Genomic DNA, 24,194 nt, shown 5'->3' on the forward strand with positions numbered 1-24,194 from the left:
ACTAGATATACGATACACACAGTTCAAATGCTGCCTTTTCAATCTATCGTTACCATTTTCTCATATCCTTAAGATTCTTCATAAACATCATTCTTAATGGCAGGACGAAACCTCATCTCTTGGGTCTATCATAATTTATTTAGCCAATTCCCCCATTATTAGATATGTACATTGTTTTCATAGCTCAGATCTCAGAAATAACCATTTGTCTGCATTGCTGTGATTTCCTTTCGAGAGGTTTTTAAGGGTGAACAGTTACTGTTTTTAACATGGAACGCTTCAGGAATTTGCATGTCATCCTTGCGCAGGGCCATGCTAATCTTCTCTGTGTCGTTCCAATTTTTTTTTTTTTTAGTATATGTGCTGCCGAAGAGAGCACTTAAAGGTGAATAGTTTTTTGAAATGGAAGTTTTCCATATCATCGTTCCTTTCCTTTATTAGGCTAACTAAGAAGTGATCCCGCCTGCTTTTGCTGCTTCCAGGTGTAATCCCAGGCAAGTCGGGTCCCCCGCCAGGGTTTCCATTTTCTCCTGGGCCTCAATGAGAAGGTCCACCCTGGCCTCGCCTGTTATGTCCCTCACAGCCTCATACACAGGCCAATTCTTCTCATCAGTGCATCTCACTTCACCTACACCATGAAGCCCACCGGACTTAAAAAATTTATTGATCTTTTTATCTTACAGAAAAATGGAAAAATTAGAAAACAAAAATAAATGCAAAGAAAATGAAAAGTCTCCCACAACGGCACCCACAGGAGTCCTATCTTAAGGAACAGCATTCCAAGAATGGCTACCACAATGTGCTGTAAAGCTGCTCCTCTACCACTGAGCCTTCCTGTGGCCCCCTGACATTTGATAAGTTAGCACAGGTCCTGGGGGCAGTAGCCAAGGCGTGGAGGAGCCACGAAACAAATGTGCGTGGTCCGATGTCAGCCTGGCCTGCTCCCCTTCTGTCATTCTCTCCGTGCCCCAGGGTTCACCTGCAGAGAAGTTTGCAGCTGCTCCCCTCTCCCCTTCGCAGCTCCAGTCCCACACCTGCAGGAAAAGACTGCAGAAGCTAAATTCAACTTAGCACTCATGAACTTTCACAGACGGGCATACCATTTTTCCACTGTTTAAGCTTAAATTTATCTTCTAATATATGGTCGAAAATGTGGTCTAAACACGTATTTTCTTAGACATACGTGTCGAGGTATTCAGGAAAATGATGTAGCTTTCATTACAGAAGTGATTAACTTTCCATGCAAATTAGAAAATAAACTGCTGGGAATGAGATAGAAAATCATTCATCAGGATGTAAGACACCTACTCCTTAGAAGCAATATGATAAAATGGCCACAAAACTAAATTAATCCTCATTTGCAAAACATAACACATTCTCCTTTAACACACCATTTGGACCAACCCACGCCATAAGGTGAACCTACAGGTCTCCCTGTGGAGTGTTTCAGAAGATAGATGGCAAAATGGATGTGTAGGTAGAATTCCAACTTCTGGGCGAGGGAGTCGCCAGCCCGGATGGAACTGGGAATGTGCCCCTCCCACAAATCGAAGAACACCTTCTGGTCTCCACTGTCAAACGCAGCAAGGAGGTCCTTCTGTGGAGAAGACATCAGAGTGAAGCCTGGTCATAGGGGTGCCCCTTCTCTCAACACCCCGAATCCTCACACCCTCCCACCACCTTGGATACCGGTATACTCCATCGTTTCAGTGTGAGCAAAATTGTCTCCTTTTCAGAGGTAAGGGATAGGAAAAGAGAGACCCAGAGGGCTTCAAACTGCCTAGGCTGAGATTCCTACAGACCGACCCTGGATTTCCACTGCTCTGCAACATCAAATCTGAGCCTTCTAAAGAACAGACACAACATTTAAGGTCTCTGAGATGGAAGGAATCAGGCACAGGCCAAAGGTTGAGCCCCGAGACTCACAGGCAAGTGAATACACTGAGGTCACCCTTTGGACTTGCTGACCCACTGCACGCAACTGATGAGAACAGGCCAGACCCAGAGCCCAGCCAGACCTCAGTGGAACAACCTCATACCTATGGCAAGTTGCTCACACCACAACTGCCAAGTCCCTGAGCGCCTGGGAGCTCAGCCACACGGAACAGTCGATCCCAGGCCTGGGAGGTGGGTGCTGTCACGTGCCTGCTGTTGCTAGAAGCATGTCTGGTGGAGAGGGCAGTGTGGGAAGCAACCATAGAGCCCAACACATGCAGGTAGTGACTGCCCGGGCCCTCCCGTTCCAGGAACAAGGAAGCCTGGGCTGGAGATGGAGGAGGGCGCACAGGCCCGGCACCAACCCGACCTCAGAGCTGTGCCAGTCTGACTATGTGGGGCAGAGACAGCTTCCCGACTCGTCATGCAATAGCTGAAACAGAATTCTGGAGAAAGGTGGTGGCAGTTCCCATGTCACCTGTCTCACAGGAAAAATGACAACTGGTCCATCACAAACAGCTGCTGCGTAATTTTGCAGATTTAGGTATAAGGCAGAATCACAAGGACGTCCTGCGACTCATATTGTCTTCCTTTTTGTATCAAATGCCTAAGATCCTCAGACCTACATTTTGTGCTCAGCTGCAAAAGCTTTTCTTGGAGTGCATTTTCTATAGAATCACCAGTTCCCCAACCCATCGCCACCACTATTTACCACCATTATTTGGTCATTGTTCTTTTATACTTTTTTTAATGGTTTTACATTTTTTCTGTAAAACCGTCTTTTTTTTTTAAGGTTACACATTCTATTTGTTTATAATCAAACTTTTTAACATTATAAAATAGAAATGTACAGAGAACAATGTTACATTGTTTGGTCATCCTTAAGCCAAAGACATTCACTGATAAGGAATCTTCCACTGTGAATCTTACAAAAATGTTCTCTACGTCACGTGACCGAGAACAACTGTCTCTGAATATTATCTTAGTCTGGAAGGGATTGGCATACATTTGAAAGAAACTCAGAATGTTTCAAAATAAGCCCTACAGTGAAATTCTACCTCTTCAAAACTGGCCTCTTTCTGTCTCTCAGCCCTGGAAACAGCGAAGGACAGCTGGTCAGCAATTGCAGGCAGGGCGGGTAGCAAAGTAAAGCAGAGGCAGCTAAGCACCGCCACCGCTGGAAGAGCCTGGGGGAACCTGGCCAGAGGCTCCCCTTTTCTTGTCACTGACTGATGCAAAGGTGGAGGGGAGCCTCCCAAGGGTGTGCTGCTGGGGCCCGGCCCCGCCCCAGGCTCACCTCAGCTGAGCTCTGAGCGAACCCCGCGAGCCACTCTGGGGAGGACTGTCCTGCGAGAGGTCCAGTGACTGTGTGAATGAGGTGACCGCAGACTCTCGTGCGTATTTTAAAGCTTGGAGTCAAGGTACTTTCTTAACATGGCTTGGCAAAGGAAGTCTATGCGTCCAATGGCCCATCTACACTTTATTCTAAACTCTACCTTTGTAGACCTGGGACTACAAACCTTGGCTGTGCCATTATACTCCCAATTTATGAATCATATTCTGTACCTGGAATGGTCCCTGCCTTTAAAGTAATATCTACATATAGAGCAATCCAGTGTTACAACTCATAGGGTCACAAAAGATTAACTTCTCAGATATAAACAATGATCACAGCCAGCATTATGAAGATCAGGAAATTTACATACCGCCAATAATCACCTATAAACACACACACACACACACACACACACACACACACACACATTCTTACACAACTGTGCTTAGGGAAACTCTCCCTTTGCTGAGTGCCAACTTCACAAATGTCCCTAAGTCACCGCTCCAGGTATTATTGTTTGGGAAATCTGTAATGGCAGGACACAGCTGTTTATTGAATGAGCAGAAAAGACAGGCTTCTCACTATCAGAAAGTTTCAAGGTCTTTCAAGTTAAGTACAGCCTCTGTTTCCATGTCTAATAATGACTAGATTCTTGTTTCACGTTCTGAAAAGTTTGCTCCAGGGTTGGGAGCTATCATCAGGCTGCCCGATGCATCACTGACAGAAGAAGTGGTGGCAGCTCAGAATCCAGGTGCGTGAGGACTGGAGGGGCACTGGGTCGGGGGAACAAATAAATTTATTAAAATAATAAAATCACGCAAAGCTGAAATACGCTGCCTCAGGAAACGGTATGTTCTCTTGTCACTGGATGTATTCACAGTGAATCAATCACTTACCTAGAATGTTACAGATGGGGTGGAGCATCAAATAATGGTTGAGATGAGGACTTTTAAGATCCTGTCTAACCCTGAGAGTTGAGGACCACGTAATACCTGCCCTTTGCAGCCCACTGCCACAGGCTCACCGCTGCCCAGGCCTTGCTTTGGAAGGATGCTGCCTTGCATATGGCTCTCGCTCCCTGCCCGCTCCGACCTCCCCGAACTAGAAGGCAAGCACCATGAGGGCAGAGATTTCGCTTTGCTTTGTTCATTGCTGTGTCTCCAGTACCTGGAATTCATAACCTAAAACTCCTCAGAATGGGGACCACATTAGTCTTAGTTTCTAAGCATCGCATGGTTTCTTCTTGCCAAGAAATGTATGTGAAAGATCTTATGTTGCCACCCGTTTCCTAGGATACAGAGATTTGAAAATGACATTACTCATTTATCCGTAAACATCTGCACAGTCTAAGAGTCACTGTGCCCAGGTCCCCAGAAATATTCCAACATTCTCTAATGGCAGCATTTCTTACAAATCTGGAGCATCTTGATTACCTACGGAAATCAAGAAAAGTAAAATGTTACCTGGATTATCGATGATTTGGAGTCCCTTAAAGAGCCACATGCTGACTTGGATAACGGTTTTCCTTTTATTTTGCATTCTTTTGAAAATGTTTTCAAGGTGTCTTCAAATTCGGCAAAATCTAAATACTATTTAAAAAAGCGCATAAATGTATATATATTGCTCTGTTTTAACATCAACAAAGTAACCATCTTTGATGTAATTGTACCAGCTCAATATTATCACAAAATTTATAATGGGGTTAATGAACTGTCATCTTTGGGAGAAGTAATTTGGGATCCAGCTTAGAATTTACTTACTGATATGCACACTAAAAAACTAGAAAGACAGTATCATAGAAAACATTTATTTACAGAAAATAAATTTGTTTTTGGAAGGAAAATGTGAGCTGCATTATAATTTACGTTTTAATTTTGGCCCCGTCGCACGGCTTGCGGGATCTTAGTTCCCCAACCAGGGATCGAACCCATGCCCTCGGCAGTGAAAGTGCAGAGTCTTAACCACTGGGCCACCAGGGAATTCCCTTATTATAATTATTAATAGAAAATAAGATGATATGTGCAGCAGCCTGAAAAAGGCAAAAGTGATCAAAGGACCTGATGGCTTTGGGTCTAAGTAGGTCTCTGGGAATTTGTTACTTGAAACAGAGGGATTAGAGGTAATGCTTGCCCCTAAGAACAAAAGGTAAGTCATTAAAAGATGGGCAAAGTCACCAGCCACCTTCAAGCACTAATGATCCCCGCCCACCCGTCCTGAAACGCCCCCTGCCTTGTGTTAGTGACATGCATTACTTCTACTGCTGCTCTCCACACTTCTCCGCCCTTCTTAACAGTTTGTGTCAGTCGTAACTTTCTGTTTCCACCTCCTCTAACTGTGGCTATTTCTCCAGGCCCTATCCACAATCCTCTGCTGTGACAGCTTTGAAAATTTATTCACGATCACACCAAATTCCAAAGCTGCATTCCCAGGGTGGATGCCGTATCCCTGCTCCACGGCCATGTCTCTCAACGCCTAATGGACAGTTCAACCACACAGTAAAACAGTAGCAACCATTTCTTTAGCACCAACTCCATGCCAGCCCCTGCTAAAGGCAGTAGAGAATACCAAAAAGCATACGGTGTGGGTCTTATCCTTCAAAAGCTTTCAGCGTAGGACACCTAAATGTCCATTAATAGGCAACAAGTTACATGATGATGCGGCCACTCAGTGAAATGCTCTGCGGCGTTCAGAAGTGTGAGGCAGATCACAGGGAGAGGGTCACACTGTGCTACTGCTGACAGGTGAAAGGCCAGCTGCAGAACAATGCGTGTGGTATCACCATATTTTGTAAAACAAACTACAGTCGCGCGAATACATTTTGAATACTCATAGAAAAATGTCTGGAAAGGTAATATACTAAGCCATTAACAGTGGTCACTGCAGGAGGGCAATTCACTGTTTATGCTTCTATACTGTTTGAATCTGTTACCATGAGCATGTGCTGTCTTTATAACTTTCTTTAAAGGAATTCTAAAAAGCAGCTTTACAATTTCAGTTTAGTTATGAAAGCAAAATATAAATACATGGAAAATTATAAAAAGGAAAACAGATAACTGTAATGTAATGATAGAAACATTACAAGGCATTACAGAATTTCCTGCGTTGTAAAATACAAGTTTTCAAGATCTTTTTCTGTGACCCGTGTTTTGTAAAACATACCTCTTTCACTAGTCCAAGTAATTCTGATTCATGAGCCAGAATGTCCCCCATATTGAACCGTTACTGTTAATTCTCACAGCAAAAATCTCTACAAGGCAAAAACATAAGACAAAGGCTATCATTCCAACTGTCTGTAAAATAACAAAAAGATAGCTGTAGTGGGCAGAATAATGGCCCCCATGTCCTAATCCCCAGAACCTGTGAAAATATTAGGTTGCATAGAAGGGGTGGATTAAGGCTACAGATGGAATTAAGGTTGCTGTTCAGCTGACCTTAAAATAGGGAGAGTAGCCTGGATTATCTGGGGGACCCAATATAATCACAGGGGTACTCATCAGGGAAAGAGGGAAGCAGGAAGGTTGGCATCAGAGTGACACAGTGGGAGAAAGACTCAACCCGCTGTTGCTGGCCTTGAAGATGGAGGAAGGGCTGGGAGCCAAGGAATGCGGGCGGCTTCTAGAACCTGCGAAAGGTAATCAACTGATTCTCCTCTGGAGCATCCAGAGAGGAACAAGCCCTGCCAACACCTTGAGTTTAGTCCAGTGAGACCCATTTCAGCCTTCTGACCTCCAGAACTGTAAGACGATAAATCTGTGTTGTTTTAAGCCACTACATTTATGGTAATTTATTACAGTAGCACTAGGAAATACAGTGGCTAAAGTCAAAAGTAATTCTCTCTTCTATGACAACTACTTAAAATGAACGTGATCAAGGACTGGAGGGTGGTATAAATGAGACAGTCAAGGATTGCTGGTGGGAGGGAGGAAGATTATTTTTCTTGAGTTTTCTAACGTGCTATGACATGGTATGTGTAATTCAAACAGTCAAAAGCATAAAGTGTATTTAGAACAAAATAGAGTGTAATGATAAAGTCAATTCATTTACTTTAAGAAAGGATATGCACTAGAATTAGTCTCATGGAAAAAACACAGAGTCACTAATCCCTCGCTCTGCTTCCAAGTAAAAAACATTAAACCCAGAAATAGAGTCACAGATGTAGAAAACAAACTTATGGTTACCAGGAGGGAAAGTGGGGGGATGGATAAACTGGAAGATTGGGATTGATATATACACAATACTATATGTAAAATAGATAACTAATAAGGATCTACTGAATAGCACAGGGAACTCTACTCAATACTCTGTAATGACTTATATGGGAAAAGAATCTAAAAAAAGAGTGGATACATGCATATGTATAACTCATTCACTTTGCTGTACGCCTGAAACTAACACAACACTGTAAATCAACTATACTCCAATAAAAAAATACAAAATAAAAAGTTTCTAAAAAATGCAAAAAAAAATTAAACAGTCACAAAAAGATATCAGGTACTACTTAAAAGAAATCTTTTTTTTTTTTTTTTTTGCGGTACGCGGGCCTCTCACTGTTGCGGCCTCTCCCGTTGCGGAGCACAGGCTCCAGACGCGCAGGCTCAGCGGCCATGGCTCACGGGCCCAGCCGCTCCGCGGCACGCGGGATCCTCCCGGACTGGGGCACGAACTCGTGTACCCTGCATCGGCAGGCGGATTCTCAACCACTGCGCCACCAGGGAAGCCCCAAAAGAAACCTTTAATGTCACCCGAAGTCCATAGTCATTCAGCCTTACGCTACCGGAAGAGGTGGTGGTGTGCATTTACACAACTGTTAACACAAGGTTCATACACCAGAGAATTTATTAGGTCAGTTTTTAAAAAATTAAGTGCAAGAATGTCCAACATCTTTTATATTTTCAAAACACTTAAATAAATAAAACATCATGAAATTTTTTAAAGTAAGTCTTTCTTCTCTTCCTGCCACCCCTCCCCAAGGTGTACCCAAAGCAGCCATTCCCTGGACCCCATTCCCAGTCTCCTCCCCGCGGCTGGTTGCCCATAACCTCAGAGGAATTACAAAGCCTGGGCTCTAATGCTAACTCTGCTAGTCACTGGCACCTGATCTGGGGCACATCACTGGAACCTGTTTCTATCTGTAAAATAAAATGGAGAATTTATCAGATCTCTTCTAGTTCTAAGAATGCATGATTTGGGACTTCCCTGGGGGTCCAGTGGTTAAGACTCCACGCTCCCAATGCAGGGGGTCCAGGTTCGATCCCTGGTCAGGGAACAAGATCCCACGTGCATGCTGCAACTAAGAGACTAAGAGTTCACGTGCCACAACTAAGGAGCCCTTGAGCCGCAACTAAGAGCCAGTAAAACCAAATAAATAAATAAATATTAAAAAAAAAAAAAGAATGCGTGATTCTGTAACCTTACATTTTTCTGCCCATAACAGTACATTCAGTTTGAAATATTTGAACACAAGTCCGGAAGACGAAATTTAGAAATCTCCCCCTTTTCATTCTCTCTGTCTCCCCGTCACTGTCTCGTGCCTTTGTCTGTCCCGAGGTCCCTCCACACCACCTCCCATCACCTCCCTCTCCACCTCACTCCAATGTCTAAGCTACAACAAGGGATCTTTCCCCTCCTGTTTTCGACCCTCCCGTGGTTCCACCTCTAGATGAAGGCCAGGCTCCTTCGGTCCAACTCTCATCTCAAAGTCTACACCACTTGGCCTCCAACACTCTTCCTTTTGCTCCATAGGCTTGAGCCACATGGGCCACCGTGCGGTTCCAGCGCACACCCGCTGGACCCGCCCTGCACATGCCTGCCCTCCCTGAGGGCTCTGCTTTCACTGCCCCCTCTGCCTCGTGGCCCCTCCTCCAGGCATCCACATCCCACTCAGGTCTCTGCTTCAAAGTCACCCCCTCAGAGCCTTGCCCTGACCACCCTCCCTAAGGAGCCAGCCCTCGGTCACTTCCTACCCTTTCTGCTGCTTTACGTTTCTCAGCAGCACTAAGCACCCCCTGACAGGAACATCCTTCCATTAACATATCTGCTCACTGTCGCTCCCACCCCGGGGTACAGATTCCACGAGGAAGACACGCGTTCACTTGGCATCCCCAGTGACTGGACCAGTGCCTGGCACACTGTGGGTGCTCAAAATTACTTATTGAGTGAATGGAAAGAATTTCAGATATGAAGAAAATATGGCAAGGAAGGAGACAGAGCACGGAGGAGAGGGGTCTGGGGACATTTTAGAAAGGGTGGTCTGGGGACTTCCCTGGTGGTTCAGTGGTAAAGAATCTGCCTAACAATGCAGGGGAGGTGGGCTCAATCCCTGGTCAGAGAAGATCCCACATGCTGCAGAGCAACTAAGCCCATGCGCCACAACTGCCGAGCCTGCGCTCTAGAGCCAGCGAGCCACAACTACTGAGCCCGCGTGCCACAACTACTGAAGCCCACGTGCTGCAACTACTGAAGACCGTGTGCCTAGAGCCCGTGCTCCACAACAAGAGACGGCACCGCAATGAGAAGCCCGCGCACTGCAACAAGGAGTAGCGCCTGCTCACCGCGACTAGAGAAAGCCCGTGCGCAGCAACACATGCAGCAACGAAGCCCCAATGCAGCCAAAAAAGAAAAAGAAAAAAAAAAGAAAGGGTGGTCAGAGGAGGCCTCTCTGGGAACAGGAGTGGTGAGCAGAGCTGTGAGAGAGCAGGCACTTCCCAGACCTGCGCAGATGGATTTGCAAGTGCTAAGGCTGCGGGTGCTGGGGTAGGGGCGCCCCTAGGGCAGAAGAGTAGGCAGGCTGTGGAGGCAACGAGGTGCCAGGGCCCAGTCCAGTAGGACTCGTGTAGGGGACCGGCCGGGCCGTTAGCCGGGCACAACGGGAGGCCGGGAGGGGGCTGACCCAACCTGGCTCACGTCTTGTAAGGAGCGCCATGTCTGCCAGGCCAAGAAGAGACTGCAGGGCCCCATGAGAGGAAACGGGCGATAAGGGCAGTTCGGACGAGCGGTAGGAACCGTGTGAAGTGTTCTGGTTCCAGGTGTAAAGGCAGAGGTGGCCGGCTGCTGCTGGGCTGGATGTAGCATGTGCGGCGACAAGGTGAAGGGCAACACCTGGGGCCTGCGCAGTTGGGTGAAGAGTAAGCCACTCGCTGATCTGGGGAAACTGGGGAGGGACGGTCTGAGAGCTAAATCAAGAGTTCTGTTCCGGCCCGAAATCTGAGATGCAGAGCAGACATTCAAGTGGGGGCGCTGAGAAGGCTGCTGGAGTGAAGGCAGCAGCGGGAGCCGCGGAGGAGCGTCCGGAAGTCGTCCGCGCAAAGATGGCGGTGAGGCAGATGAGCGCGGTGACTGATGTGACCCCCGCCCCGGGCAGAAAGTGCAGCTGGAGAGGAGGACAGGCCCAGGCTGAGCCCTGGGACCCTCGGTACTGCGGGGTCAGCGAGACGGCAGACTAAGCAAGAACAGAGACTTGCTGGGAGACACGACCAGGACACTGTGACACTCTGGGAGCCCAGTGAAGGTGCTTCCCACGTCAACTGCACCTGCGCGTGGTCAAGGGAGATGAGGACAGGAGAACTAATCCCTGGATTTGGCAAAATGGAGTTTGGCTGTGACCTTGATAAGAGCAGTGAGGACATGTGCCTGACTGGAAAGGGTTAAAGAGAGAAAGGGAAGTAAGGAAGGAGAGACAAAAAGGACAGGAGAGATGGCAAGGCAGCTGGAAAGAGATGGGAGGTTTTTTTTTTTTAAGAAGGAAGATGTTGTAAGCAGCGTGTTTGTACGTTGATAGGAGTGACCCAGTTAGAGAAGGAAAAGTGGATGAGGCAGGAGAGAGAGGAGATGGTTAAGGAAGCAATGTCCTTAATGCGGCCAGTGTCCAATGAGGGCGGGGCCTCACACAGGCATGGGGACAGGACATCTCCTGACACAGAGGGATGGCAGAGGATATGGGTAGTGACCAAAGAAATGGGCAGATTTAGTGATGAGAAGCAAAACAAGAAACAAGGTCATCAGCTGAGAGCAAGAAGCAAGTTGGTAGTTTGAAAAGAAGGGAAGGTGGGAACAAAATCAACTATGGAAACACAGCAGGATTTCCAGTATTGAGAGTCTGCTTAAGATACATGGACTCGAGGGACTTCCTTGGTGGTCCAGTAGTTAAGAATCTGCCTTCCAATGCAGCGGACATGGGTTTGATCCCTGGTCGGGGAACTAAGATCCGACATGCTGTGGGGCAGGGGTCCCCAACCCCCGGGCCTCAAACCGGTACCAGTCCGTGTCCTGTTAGGAATCGGGCTGCACAGCAACAGGTGAGCGGCAGGCGAGTGAGCGAAGCTTCATCTGCTGTTTCCCACCGCTCCCCATCGCGTGCATTACCGCCTGAACCATCCCCCACCCCGTCCATGGAAAAACTGTCTTCCACGGACCTGGTCCCTGGTGCCAAAAAGGTTGGGGACCTGCCGTGGGACAACTAAGCCCGCGCTCTGCAGCTACTGAGCCTGCGCACCCTGGAGCCCGCACGCCACAACTAGAGAGTGCGTGCGCCGCAACTACTGAGCCCGCGCGCTCTGGAGCCTGCACGCCACAGCGAAGGACCCCCCTCACCCATGCCGCAACAAAGCTCCTGTGTGCCGCAACTAAGACCCGACACAGCCAAATAGATAAATAATATTAAAAAAAAAAAAAAGATACATGGACTTGAATCCCAAACAGAACCAGTCTGCACCATTTTGCACTTTTCTCCAGCCACTTTCAGCTGTCTGAGTTAGGTTAACAGGGTGAGGCTTTTGCAGGAGAGGGGAAAGAGAAAACAAGCATAACAGCGATGGAGCATTGAAGTTAAGCTACGTTAAAGATGGGGGGAGGGAAGGTGCATAAGGGGGTTGTAAGGCAGTGAAAAAGTAATGGGGTCAAAGACCTACTTCAGAGGCACATCAAAGTGAGCTTGAAAGATAGAAGGTGGTGCTCAGAGAGCAGGATGAATAGTTCAAATCAAGATTTTGAAGGTGGTGCAGTAATAAAAAGCTCATGACCGCAGAAGTAGGCAAATGAGGAGGATGGAGGAAAAAGATGCCTATAAGTAAGGCGGATGAAGAAACTTCCAGGATTCTGAAACCCCTCAAAATGAAGCAGAGGAGGTGGAGACGTAGACGGTGAGCCAGGCGCTGCAGTCTTCAAGGAAACAACGGTGGTAAAGCCCACGGCATGGACTTCAAAGGTGGGGGGGTAGCGGGTGATGGGGAAGTAGCAATGAGGAGCAAGCAGGACCCCCTGCCTGCCAGTTACACAAGGTGTGAGGAGAAAGACACCTCTGTGTCTGTCTGAGGACCACCCACCTCTCCAGCCTTCCTCTGGACCAACCACCACCCCCTGTCCCTGTTCCTGTCCTGGCTCCATTCTTACTTCCCCATGTGAGGCCCCAGTAATACTGAACTCCCGGCCATTCCTCCTTACAAAATGCTCTTTCATGATTCTGAGCCCTTGGATGTACTCTTCTTCACCTCGTGGGCAAACTTGACACATCATACCGAGTCAGGGCTTGACCTCCTTTACGAAGTCTTCCAGGAACCCCTCTCCTTCCTTCCCCATCAAGGCAATGCTCTCTCCTCTGGGGTACCTCTATATCCTACATTCACTTCTACTGTTATACTTATTACCCTATTTTAAAAGGCAGGCAGCTGTATTTAAATTTTGTATCTCTAGAACCTAGCAGAGTGCCTGGTAGGCACCCAAGACATGTGATAAATAAACGAAGCCCAAGCAGATGGAAAAGCATTTTGAAGGCCCTGGAACAAGAAAACTTTGTTGTTTTGAGAACTCAAGCTCCTTCCTACCTCAGGGCCTTTGCACATATTGTTCTCTCTGCCAGCAACGCTCTTCCCCTTTCTTTTTTCACCTGGCTAAGCCCTGTGCTTATAAACATCACTTCGTCAGAGAAGTTCTTCGTGACCATCTTTTGAATGAGATTCTGCTATGATCATCTGTCAGTGAATGTGAGCCATCATTGGGTATTCTATTACTCTGACGTTCTTAAAAACTACAGAGTTTTCTGTACACTTTTATATCATAATAAGTTCACTTATTGAGGGCTTATTGTATGCCATGCAAAACGCTTTGCATTTAATTTTCACAATAAACCTGAATGATGAATATGATTTATATTCTCCTTTTACAGATGAGGCAGCTGAGGCTCAGGGACGTTAAGGTGCTCCCAATAACTCAACTAGTGAGTAACAAAGTGGGAATTTAAATCCAGACTGATATTAACCACTACACAGTATTACCCCAAAGTTTGGACCACCTCAATCAGAATCACCTGGGATGCTTGTGAAATGAAAATTCCTAGCATCACTCTGAACTTACTGAACACAATGCTCAGAAACTGTTTCACACAATCTCTCCCGATGACTTTTATGCACGTTCAGGTTTGAGAACCACGGCTTTACTTTATGCAAAAACTAGAGAAAACTTCTTCAATCACTCTTGAAGACTGCAGTGGCAGCTTCTGATTTCTATATAATAGGGATTTAGGGCCTACGAGCTGGTTGAAAAAGGGGAAGACTATGGGATTTGTCTGGAAGACGAATCTGAATAGGAAGCATCCTGGTTTTGCTTAGATTGGATGAAGTCTGGACTCAACCTGGGTGCCTGGGGAGAGCGGTTAGCTGATGGGAGATAATGGAAGGGATGGATCTAAAAGCCCCAGGCCACCCTCTCGTGCCGCCACTCCCCAGCTGGACGACATGGAGCCCCCTTCACGCTTGGCTCACTGAAGCAAAGATCAGGGACTACTTGTGGGAAGCAGCTGGGCCTGTACTCGGGATATCCAGGCAGCCGCCTCGGGCCCACAGAGTCCAGGACAGCAGTCCAAAAGTGGGGTCATCCGGCAGCGGCTGCTGAGTTGGCGCGTCGGGGTTTTCCTCTGGGGAGATGGCTCAGCAGAGCCTCGGCCCTCTGGCCCATCACCACTCCTCCCCGCCCGGGGACGGCGGGCTCGGGGGTGGCCCGGCCGCGTCGGGGGACGAGCTTACCTGCTGCTCTGACGCGGGCACACGCGCCTACCCTGCCCGGTTGCCCCTTGTCCAGCCGTCGCCCCGGCAACCGCCGCCGCCTGCCTGGCACCACGTGGAGCAGCGCAGCCAATCACCGGACGCGACCTACGCGGAGCATCCTGGGACAAACGGCGGAGCCTAGCGGGCTAAGTCTCCGGGCTTCCAGGCGGCGGAAGTGAAGTCGCGGCTCGCAGTTCCTAGTCCGCTGCGGGTTGCAAGATGCTGGGCGGCGTCACCCGTCCTCCTCTCCACAACTTCTCATTGGTTCTTTTCCACAAATATTGCGCCTGGGGCTTCCCTGGTGGCGCAGTGCTTGAGAGTCCGCCTGCCGATGCAGGGGACACGGGTTCGTGCCCCGGTCCGGGAAGATCCCCCATGCCGTGGAGCGGCTGGGCCCGGGAGCCATGGCCGCTGAGCCTGCGCGTCCGGAGCCTGTGCTCCGCAACGGGAGAGGCCACAACAGTGAGAGGCCCGCGTACCGCAAAAGAAAAAATAAAAATTGCGCCTGGCGTTGTGCCTGGCTCTAGGGATGAGCCCGACCAGGCTGGAAACAAAACCATCAAGAGATTACAGTGTGGTGTGCGCGGAAAAAGATAGGCGTCGTTATTCCCATTTTACAGGAGCGACCCAGGGTCAATTTAGAACCAACAAGGTAGCCCAAGATCTGCCTTAAAGCTCCAGGCACCAGGGTTCCACCCCACTGTAGCAGTTTCCAGGGATTTTAGAGAAACTTTTTTTTCCCCACGTGAAATGTGGGTCTTTAAAAGTGAAACAGGAGCATAAATCATCCCTGTCCTTGCGTGTGGTACCTTTGAACTGAAGTTCACCAGCACTGAAAGAGCACCTGCGAGTCGCCCAACTCTGGGCTGGAGGCTGAGGAGTTGGCTAGAGATGGAGAAAATCTCTCCCTACCCGGCATTGAGGACCAGATCTCCATGTTTCCATCTCCATGCTTCCAAGAAGGTGGAGACCACCAAGGCCAGAGACAGGGAAGAGGGCATGGAGAAGGTAGATATGCTTGCCTTTGAAGAAGCCCTAAGATGGTCTGTGGCCACCTCCCCAGGACCCAGGCCTGCCAGTGCTCTTTTGAGATCTGAGAGTGTTTTCAAAGAAAGGTTGTATTTAGCAGGAAGAGACACACTGTCCAGGTAATATGAATTGAAAATAAACCTCGCCGTTCATAATGATAAAAGTTCACATCTATTGTCAACTCACTGTGTGCCAGGGATTGCCAGACAAAATACAGGACAACCAATTAAGTTTTAATTTCAGATAAGTTTTTAGTTAAGTATATCCCAAATATTGCCTTATTTTATTGTGCATATAGGACATTATAGTTCCTGTATTTTTATTTGATAAATATGGCAACCCTATGAGTGCCCACTTGTATGTAATCCTCACACCACATCTATGAGATGGGTAATATTTTCAGGGGTTTACAGATTAACGATGTTGTACCTTACCTGAGCCCTCTGCTCCTGGGAAACAGTGATGGTTAAGAAATCCCCCCACCCTTTTGTGTTCTGGGAAGGGGCTTACCAAAAAGAACTACCCTTCCTCTTGTGACTTAGATAAGGCTCATCATCCACTCTTCTTCGTGACTCCTGTAAGATTCATGGATGATGCCCTTGTTTACCTGTGACAAGGCCAAACATAGACCTTTCCCCTTTTGCTTGAACCTGCTCACCAGGCCAGACACAGACCTTCCAAATTCCTGTTCTTTGTCTCGTGGTTGATTAACTGAGATAAGAACCGTTTGTGCCCCCCCTGAAACTAGTTAGATACAGAGATAAGCATGTCCTGTTCAGCTAATTGACTGAGATTTCCCCTGATGGCAAAATCAACCCAACTGTAAATCATCCTACTTGTAACCTGTCTAGCCCTCCCTCTATGAGTCCAGGGTAAAACCACCCTGTGGAGACACTCTGATGTCTGACCTGGTTTGCTCTACCTATTGAAATAGCCTGAATAAAATCAACCTGCTTGTCCAGGTTTTGTCTTTGACAAGATGAATAACACAAAGAGCTTAAGAAATTCCTCCAAATTCACATAGCTAGGGAGTGGTAGAACCAGAACTGAACACAAGACCTTGTGCCTTTGAACCCTAGGCTCTTAACTACAATAAAAACCACTCCAGGGAATTCCCTGGTGGTCCAGTGGTTAGGAATCTGCCCTTCCACTGCAGGGGACACGGGTTTCAGTCCCTGGTCAGGGAACTAAGATCCCGCGTGCTGCGCAACACTGCCAAAGAAAAAGACAAAAACAAACAAACCGCTCCTGCTTTACTTTCTCTTACAAGTGCATTTGCCTCACGATCAGGATTGGTCACTTACAAGTGCATTTGCCTGATGAGCAGGATTTGCCCAGCGTCCCATCCCATGACCACAGGGATGGGCATTACAGCCCAATCTGGACCAATATTGCCCCATCCTTCTGACAAGTGATTGGTTCAGGATAGGCATGTGACCCAAGCTGATCCAATGAAAGTCCTTCCCTGGGATTTTTCTGTTGAAGTGTGGTCAGTTCATTGTAAAATGAGACTCCAGGGCAGCCTACTGCCGTGTTCTTCATCTCATGGGAAGGCCTGAGAAAATGAAGCTGTTACCTAGAGAGAGGCAAACAGAGCATGTTGGGGGCATCCGACCCTTGGTCCCAGACTCCTGAGTTCCCTGGAGCAGCCCTCACTCCATCCATTGCGTAAGCACTGCTTCCCCCCAACCCCAGCATTCTTCCAATCAACCATCATTTTCATTTAAACTGGTTCAAATTGAGTTTCTGTCACTTGCAACCAAAAGATGTCTGACTATTACAGACGTAATTTCTATATGTTCTATCAACTGAAAATGGCTTAAAAATTTGTTTCTTGTTAAACAATTTAAGTTTATTTCCAGAGATGTGAGTCACATCACAGCACCCAGTAGTTCTGTGGCCTGGGTGAGGTTGGCAAAAAGATCCAGACCTTCAAATGGCCCTCCCAAAGGGCAAGCACAGAGGGCATGTATGTTGGTTTGAATGGAAGAGTAGATGCTACAGTGACCGAATTTGGTGGTTTTCTCGCAGGTTGACACATCTTGAGGACCAGCAAGGCACAGCTCACAAGGAACCTCTTTAGCTGTACCGCCAACCCTGTCACTAAGCATTTCCTGGCCTCATTGTTGTCTCAGCCTAGGCACCGATCCACTTGCCCCAAACCAACTTTACATTATGACTACTGCTTTCACGGTGAGACCTACATATGGACTTGAGAGGGTGTGTGTGAGACAGGGACAACTGGGCTACTAAATAGTTGGTTAATCGTGATAGTGAAAAGAATAATTCCTGATGATAGAAGATGCACATAGTAACGCTGAATCTCCCTTTTCACCCTTCTCCCCGCCTATATTTAATGTCCCATGAGCTCAGTTGAACCTGAGGTCAAGGGTAAGACATAGAACTCCTTGCTGCCCCTGGATGAAGCCTTTTACTGCTAATAGACATCTGAAGCCAAAAGTGAAACTATGGCTGGTGAGGAGAGAATTTGGGAGGATGACCCACTGGCTTTCCCATGTGTGGTCCCCAGATCAGCTGCCGCAGCAGCATCTGGGAGCTTGTTAGAAATGCACATTCTCAGGCCCCACCCAGACCTGCCGAATCAGAAACTCTGGGTGGGGCCCAGCAATCTAGGCGATTGGGACTGATGGGCGCCCCAAGTGTGAGAGCCGATGGACTTGAAGGTCTCGGGTTGCACGGGCTCTGGGCGGGAGCGGAAGCGAGCATCCCCCGGGCCCCGGCGCGGCGCGGCGCGGGGAGCTGCGCCCGCCGCCCGCCCCGCCCTGGAAGCCGCACAGACGCCGCCCGCCCGCGCGTCCGGCTGGCTGGCGCGGGGACCAGGTGGAGCCGCGATCACCAACGCAGCAGCTCCGCCGAGAGGAAGCAAGCAAGACGCCCACGGAGTTTTCACCCAGTGACCCTAATCTTGGGGGTGGGGGTGGGGTTGGGGGCGTCACTGCAGTGACCTCGGGCCTGGGAAGTATGGGGTCAGCGCGGGGCCTGGTTAGAACTTAAGACAGCAGCCGTCGGACCTGACCTGGGCTCCGCCCAGGTGGAAGTTCGGCTCCTGCCGGGCCCCAGGCGCACCCGCGCCTCCTTCCGCGGTCATTTCCAGGAACCTGGACTCTGGCTGTGCCAGCCCGGCGGTCAGAGTGCAGAGCGGTTCCCAGAAATCACAGGCGCTCTGGAGCGGAGACAGTCCCCACCCGGGCGGCCCGGGCATCACTGTTTTCCTCCCGCGACCGGCCCCCAGCCCTGACCCCGGGAAGGAAGTCGGGGCAAAGACGCTGGAGCGGCCTGGGGCACAGCAGCGCAGGCCAACGCCACCTTCCCTCATTACAAGCTCTCTGGCCCTGTCCCTTTTCCTCCCGGCCTCAACTCCTTACAGAGTCGCGCCAGGGACGCAGAGGACTCCTTCACGTCCAGTGACAGAAACCTGTCTTGAAACAGCTTCAGCCAAAAGCGACTTTTCCTGGCTCCCATCACAGGGAAGTCAGGCGCAGCCCGCCTCCCTCAGGCAGAGCGGGAAGGAGGACCCCAGCAGTGCCTTCAGTTCTCGGCTTCTGTCTCTCTCCTCTGGGCTCTGCCAGGGGCTCTGTGTGGGGCGGGGACTGGAAGCCAGCTCTCCCCGTGGCGGGACCTGTGACCTGGGCCCGGGAGCAGCGAGCGGCGGCCTGGGCGGAGAGGCAGGGATGACGAGCCAAGCCCTGTGGGAGCGCTCTCCCTGGAGTCTGGGGCCCAAGGGTCTGGTTCCCCTCTCTCCTGGGGCCTGGCTGCACCCTGTCCTTGACTCTTTAAAATGGCTTTGTGTGTATAAGATGAAGGCTGCTTCCGTGCTGAGCATGTTCGAGTTGATGACCCACAGGGAAGAGTCTGGACTCCCACAGGCTCCCTGGGCAGGGCTGGCTGCCTCCCAGCCTCCCTGCCCGCGGGCGTGGGGCGGAGCTCCCTAGCATGGAGGAGGGAAGAGGGGACACAGACACTGCCTCAGCGTCCAGCTCGGTGACCTCCTCCTCCTTCCCGCTGGGACAGGGGAGTGGCCTCATCCTCCTCTGTATGGGTCCCAGCAGGGCCTGCCAAGATCCTGGGGGAGGTGCTAAAGTAGGCAGAGATGTCGGAGCAGCTGCAGTGTGGCGGCATCTTGTCCAGGCTCAGAAGTTTCTGGTAAATGGAGCTAAGGCAACCCCCGCACCCCGCCCTGAGTATTTGCTTTGAGGAGGGGCTGAGAAGCTGTCCAGGAAAAATGATATGAACTCTGTCCATCCCTAGGGTTCAGGCAAATATGGCCCAGCTGAGAACCTGTGATAGTCCTGATGGACGTCAACCTGCAGGGGTAGAGGTCAGCCTGCAGGAGCTGAGCACATCCAGGAAGGAACGGGAGGGGCAGTATCATCAAACTCTGCAACGATCTGAGGCTTGGCCAGCTGGCCAGCTCTTAGCAACAGCATCCCATCTCAGAGTCACAGATCTTTGGGACTGCAGTGACCATAGGCCATATAGGACCATAGGGATCACATGAGAAAACTGGAGAGTGAGAGAAGTCCATGGGAGGGGGACCTCCGCTGTGAGGTGAGCCTCCATCCACCCCTTTGAGCTCCCGGGCTGGGAAGCCAGAGCCACTTAGAGGTAGCAGCACCTTTGCGCTGGGCCTGTTGGCCAGTGGGGACAGAGGAGGAGACGCTCTGAAGGTTTCCTAGCTGGGCTGTGAGTGGTGAAGCCCAAAAATCAAGGCCAGGCTGGGAGGGTGACGGGTGCCGTTTGTATGGAGATGATGGAAATTTCTTTCTCCAGATTTTCTCGTAGGCTGAGCACTGGATTTGTTTGGAAGAAATATTTGGATAAGTCCTTTGGGGTAAGCATGGGTGAGGAGCAGATGAGAACCCAAGGTCTCAGTGCTCTGCCTTCCAAGGGGGCTGGGTGCTAGCCCCTGGGTGCTGGCTAACCCACCGCTGCCTCCAGGGGTCACCCTTGATGGTGGTGCACCATGGTGGCCCTGCTCCCCAGCGTCCAGGCCTTGCTTTGAACCCCAAAGCCCTTGCGTCTAAGCTATCCAGGTCTTTGGAAAGCCAGGTCTCGGGCCAGGCCAGCTGTGGCCACACAATCGTGCAGGCAGGCCTTTTGCTGTTCCCCCCAGCAGTGCCGAACCTAGCACACAGGTGTGGGCAAGGAGCCAAGACAAGGGACAGTTTTCTATCATCCTGGACCCAAGAGCCCTCAGGACCCTGGTATGCCTGCCTCCCATTTTCTAGAACCATCTGTCCTATGGAAATGTGTGTGTACCTGTCTGGAGGAAGTAACAGGGGCTGTAGACAGGTAACATTCTTTACTTGCCCTTGAAAGTCTGGCTCAGTCCAGATCCTCTGATCGGAGGTCTCGGGGGCAGGGGGCATGGGGCAGCCCAAGCCCTCTCGGGGGGCGGTGGGGGGCTCTGGGAGCCCCCTCCCCTCCAGGAAGCTGTGAGAGCTACAGGCCCCTGCCAGAGGAGAGCCCATTTATATCCTCTGCCTGCTCAGCCCTCACATGGCCTTATGGGGTAGAGGCTGCACAGAGGCCTGGCCCGCTGGGAAAAGCAGGCGGGGGGCCTCAGGGTCGCTCTCCGTGGAGGCTGCGCCGTCGCCCTGGGTGTTGAGTCTCCACCTTCTCAGGCTCCCCCTTCCATCACATGCTTTGTAATATCCTCTTTCCTATCCTAAAATGAAATTCCCAGCTAATATAACCCCCTCACCCACCTGATTTTAAAATAATCATGATAACGCAATTTATTAAAAAACAATGTATTTTTCCATATGTAAGCACTTGGGCCACTACACGGGAAGAAGAAAGCAGTCTGATGCACGTGGCCTCAGGCAGCTGCCCCTGCAGACTGGCGCAGGGGTGCGATGGTGGCGACTGGGTAGTTCAAAAGGATGAGCAGCTCTTAGTAAAGTTCTGGACCAGACCGAGCCACGCGCGGCAAGATGTCCAGCATGGTGGGCTCCCACCAGGAATGCCCGTTGGGTTCCCCAGTCATTGTGGGAACTAAAAATGCCTCCACCCTACCGATGTGGGAAATGCCTCCCTTCCAGGGGCAGTTATGCCTCACTCCTGAGAACTGCAGCTTCAGGCTGTGAGGGCGGAGGGGAGATGAACGTGAATCCACCAAGCCCAGACCCAGGAGCTAATAACCCCGTGTGGGGAGAGGTAAGGGACACAGTGAGGACAAACACAGGTATAATTCACGGTCACCACTTGGTGTCTCTGACTTCGTTCCCTCTGCTGCTGGAGGACATGACACCATCAGGCTCCAGCAAAAAGCTTGATATCCCTACCCTCACTTCGTCATCGTCAGTGACCAAGTTGTTCAATTTGGCCTAAAATTTCTCTCAGATCCATGTTCTTCTCTTTATTGCTTCTGCCTCCTGCTTCGCTCAAGCCTCATCTCCCTGGTGGAAGACTGCAGTGGTTTCCTCTGACTCCCCCCACCCCCCGCCACCAATTCAATCACCTCATCTGTCCCCTAGTACACCCTCTGTGTTAATTTGCTAGGGCTGCCATACAAAATACTAGACACCGGGTGGCTTAAACAGCAGAATTTTACTTTATTACAGTTCTGGAGGCTGGAAACCCAAGATCAAGTGTTGGCAGGTTTGGTTTCTTCTGAGGCCTCTCTCTGCAGCTTGCAGATGGCCTCCCTCTTGCTCTGTCCTTCCATGGTTGCCCCTTGGTCTGTGTGTTGTCTGTCTTGTGAGGACACTAGTCATAGGATTAGGGCCCACCCATATGATTTCATCTTAACTACCTCTTGACAGGCCCTATCTCCATATACAGTCATATTCTGAGGTACTGGAGGTTAGGATTTCACTATATGAACTTTGAGGGGACACAGTTTAGCCCGTCACACCTCTCTTTAACGGTTCTTCTTGAAGTAGTCTTTTGGTATCAAATGCCAGAAATTCAACTCTAGGTGCCTTGTGTTTTGCTTAAAAAAAAGAGGAGAGCTTGTCACTCATGGAACTTCATAGTCTGGAGGTAGAGACACGGCTGGATCCGGAGCTTGTGTGATGCTCTTTGGATCCGCCTCTGAGCTCGGGTTCCTCTGGGTTGGCCTCACGTTCAGGCTCTTTGCGGAGCAAGGCTCAGCTTTAGGGCGTGTCAAAAGTAGAAGAGAGAGTGGTTCCCAGTAGTTGGAACAGAGGTCCCAGAATTGGTCTTGTTTTCTCAGATTGGCCTGATGGGCTGTGTGCTCGTCCCTGAACCTGTCACCGAGGCCTGCGGGTGGAGTGTGCTGACCGGTAGCTGGGCTGAGCTAGGAGGTCAGCAGTTCCCTCAGGGGAGGCACAGACATCCGTTCCCAGAAGGGATGCAAATGGCGGCTGGTTTGCAAACGTTATAGAAGCTCACTGGAGAATGGGTGAATACACGAGTGAATGAGCTCTCTAGACCTTCTCTAACGTGGTAGAAATGTGAGCTAAGGCCAGTCGTCTATGGATTTAATTCCCACAGTTTGGTTTGGTTGCACTGGCTTTCCCCTCAGATGTGATGCTTTTCCATATTCCTTATTAGTATCAGCTCCACTGCCAGAGTGTGACTTTGTCTTGGACCAGTCAGTGGCTTGAGAATGTTGAGGGACTAAGCACAGATTACATGTCCCTGTTCAGGATAGATTAGGACCTTTAAAGACTCTAAGCACTGAAAAGATTATGGTGCCTCCCCCACGCCCCGTTGGCCCCATTAAAAATAAAAACATTTCTAAGCCACAGAATAAATGTAAGGAGGTCTAACAGCGTATTCACTTTCCCCATAAAGACTATTTTAATTGCAAATATATGTTGATCAAATTATTTTAAGAAAAATGAAATTATTTTTCCCTGGGCTTCTACCCTGCTGGCTCCAGCATGCACTTCTGCCCGCTGATGGGCAATTTAGCCCTGCCAGCCCCGCCTGAGCCCGCTGCCGGCTGAGGAGGTACTGGACTGCGTGAACACAGCCCCCCTGAGAACCCTGACGAGAAGAAAGGCTGAGGCACCTGTGTGTAGGCCTCTGTGGGGCTGGCTTGGGGCCTGGAGTTTCCAGGGCAAGGACTGACTGTTTGGCATCCGCTCACAGGCACTGTCTGCTCGCGCAAGGCGATGTGCTTGCATCTCCCTGGTCACTGCAAGCCGCAGAAGGTCTCAGGCTGGGGGCTCCGACGGGGCACTTCCCAGGGGAAGCAGTGCATCGTGGCCGCCCCTGCTCCTCAGTATGCCCACCGCAGGGCTCTAGGGAAGAGAGCGAAGCATCTCATTAAACGGGCTGTTACCAGAGTTCGACAAACCCGAAGTCCTTTTTGCTGGCGAGCAGCAACAGCCACAGTGAGTGCAGGAGAGCCTGGAGTTAGGGAAGCCAGCAGGCCTGCTGCCATGTATCACACGTACTACAGGCGAGACCTGCCCAAGGGGCCCCGGCAGGACAGCATTCTCACTTCATGCCGCTTGGTCCACTGACCTGGTTTCTGGGGACCCTTCCTTTGGGGAATAATTCTGCCTCCAGGTATGTCCTGCATTGCTGCTGGAGACATCTGTCTTCTACGGAGGGCTTTTGCTGATGGCTGTGCTGTTGGAAGGGTTCTGGGGTCCTCACTACCCCCGTATCCACACCTCGTCTAAACGCCAAGGGGACCCAAGTCTGGAGGCAGCTTTGTGTAGGACCGTGTTTCTCAGTGTGGTCTCAGGATCATCTCTATCAGGATCACCTGAGTGCCAGCTAAACTGGCTGATTTCTGAGTTGGACTCCAGGTCTGTCAAGTCACTGCCATGGTGGCTAAAGTAAGCAGAAGCAAACGAATCGGGTTTAGTCGTCAGACCTGGGTTTGAATTTGTCTCATAACTTACTGTGTACCC

At 50.0% G+C, this 24,194-nt stretch overlaps 1 protein-coding gene and 1 non-coding gene across 7 annotated transcripts in view; both read right to left on the minus strand.

Annotated features, from left to right (window-relative positions):
- The window catches only part of ARMC9 (armadillo repeat containing 9), a 135,071-nt gene extending 120,696 nt beyond the window's left edge, over positions 1-14,375 (minus strand). For all 6 annotated transcript variants that reach the window (XM_024740577.1, XM_024740580.1, XM_024740579.1 and 3 more), the window contains exons 1-4: positions 14,287-14,375; positions 6,431-6,518; positions 4,735-4,860; positions 1,427-1,597 (exon numbers count right to left, since the gene is read on the minus strand). In XM_024740577.1, coding sequence (XP_024596345.1) covers positions 1,427-1,597; positions 4,735-4,860; positions 6,431-6,481 — 348 coding nt within the window. In that variant the 5' untranslated portion in view covers positions 6,482-6,518; positions 14,287-14,375. The remainder of the gene's footprint in view (positions 1-1,426; positions 1,598-4,734; positions 4,861-6,430; positions 6,519-14,286) is intronic.
- LOC112396773 (U6 spliceosomal RNA) lies at positions 264-371 on the minus strand. Its single transcript, XR_003002644.1, has one exon. It is a non-coding gene; the product is annotated as a U6 spliceosomal RNA (small nuclear RNA).
- Positions 14,376-24,194: the final 9,819 nt, after the last annotated feature.

This window comes from Neophocaena asiaeorientalis, unplaced genomic scaffold, assembly GCF_003031525.2.
Source record: "Neophocaena asiaeorientalis asiaeorientalis breed wild unplaced genomic scaffold, Neophocaena_asiaeorientalis_V1.1 scaffold388, whole genome shotgun sequence".
Lineage (NCBI taxonomy): Eukaryota > Metazoa > Chordata > Mammalia > Artiodactyla > Phocoenidae > Neophocaena > Neophocaena asiaeorientalis.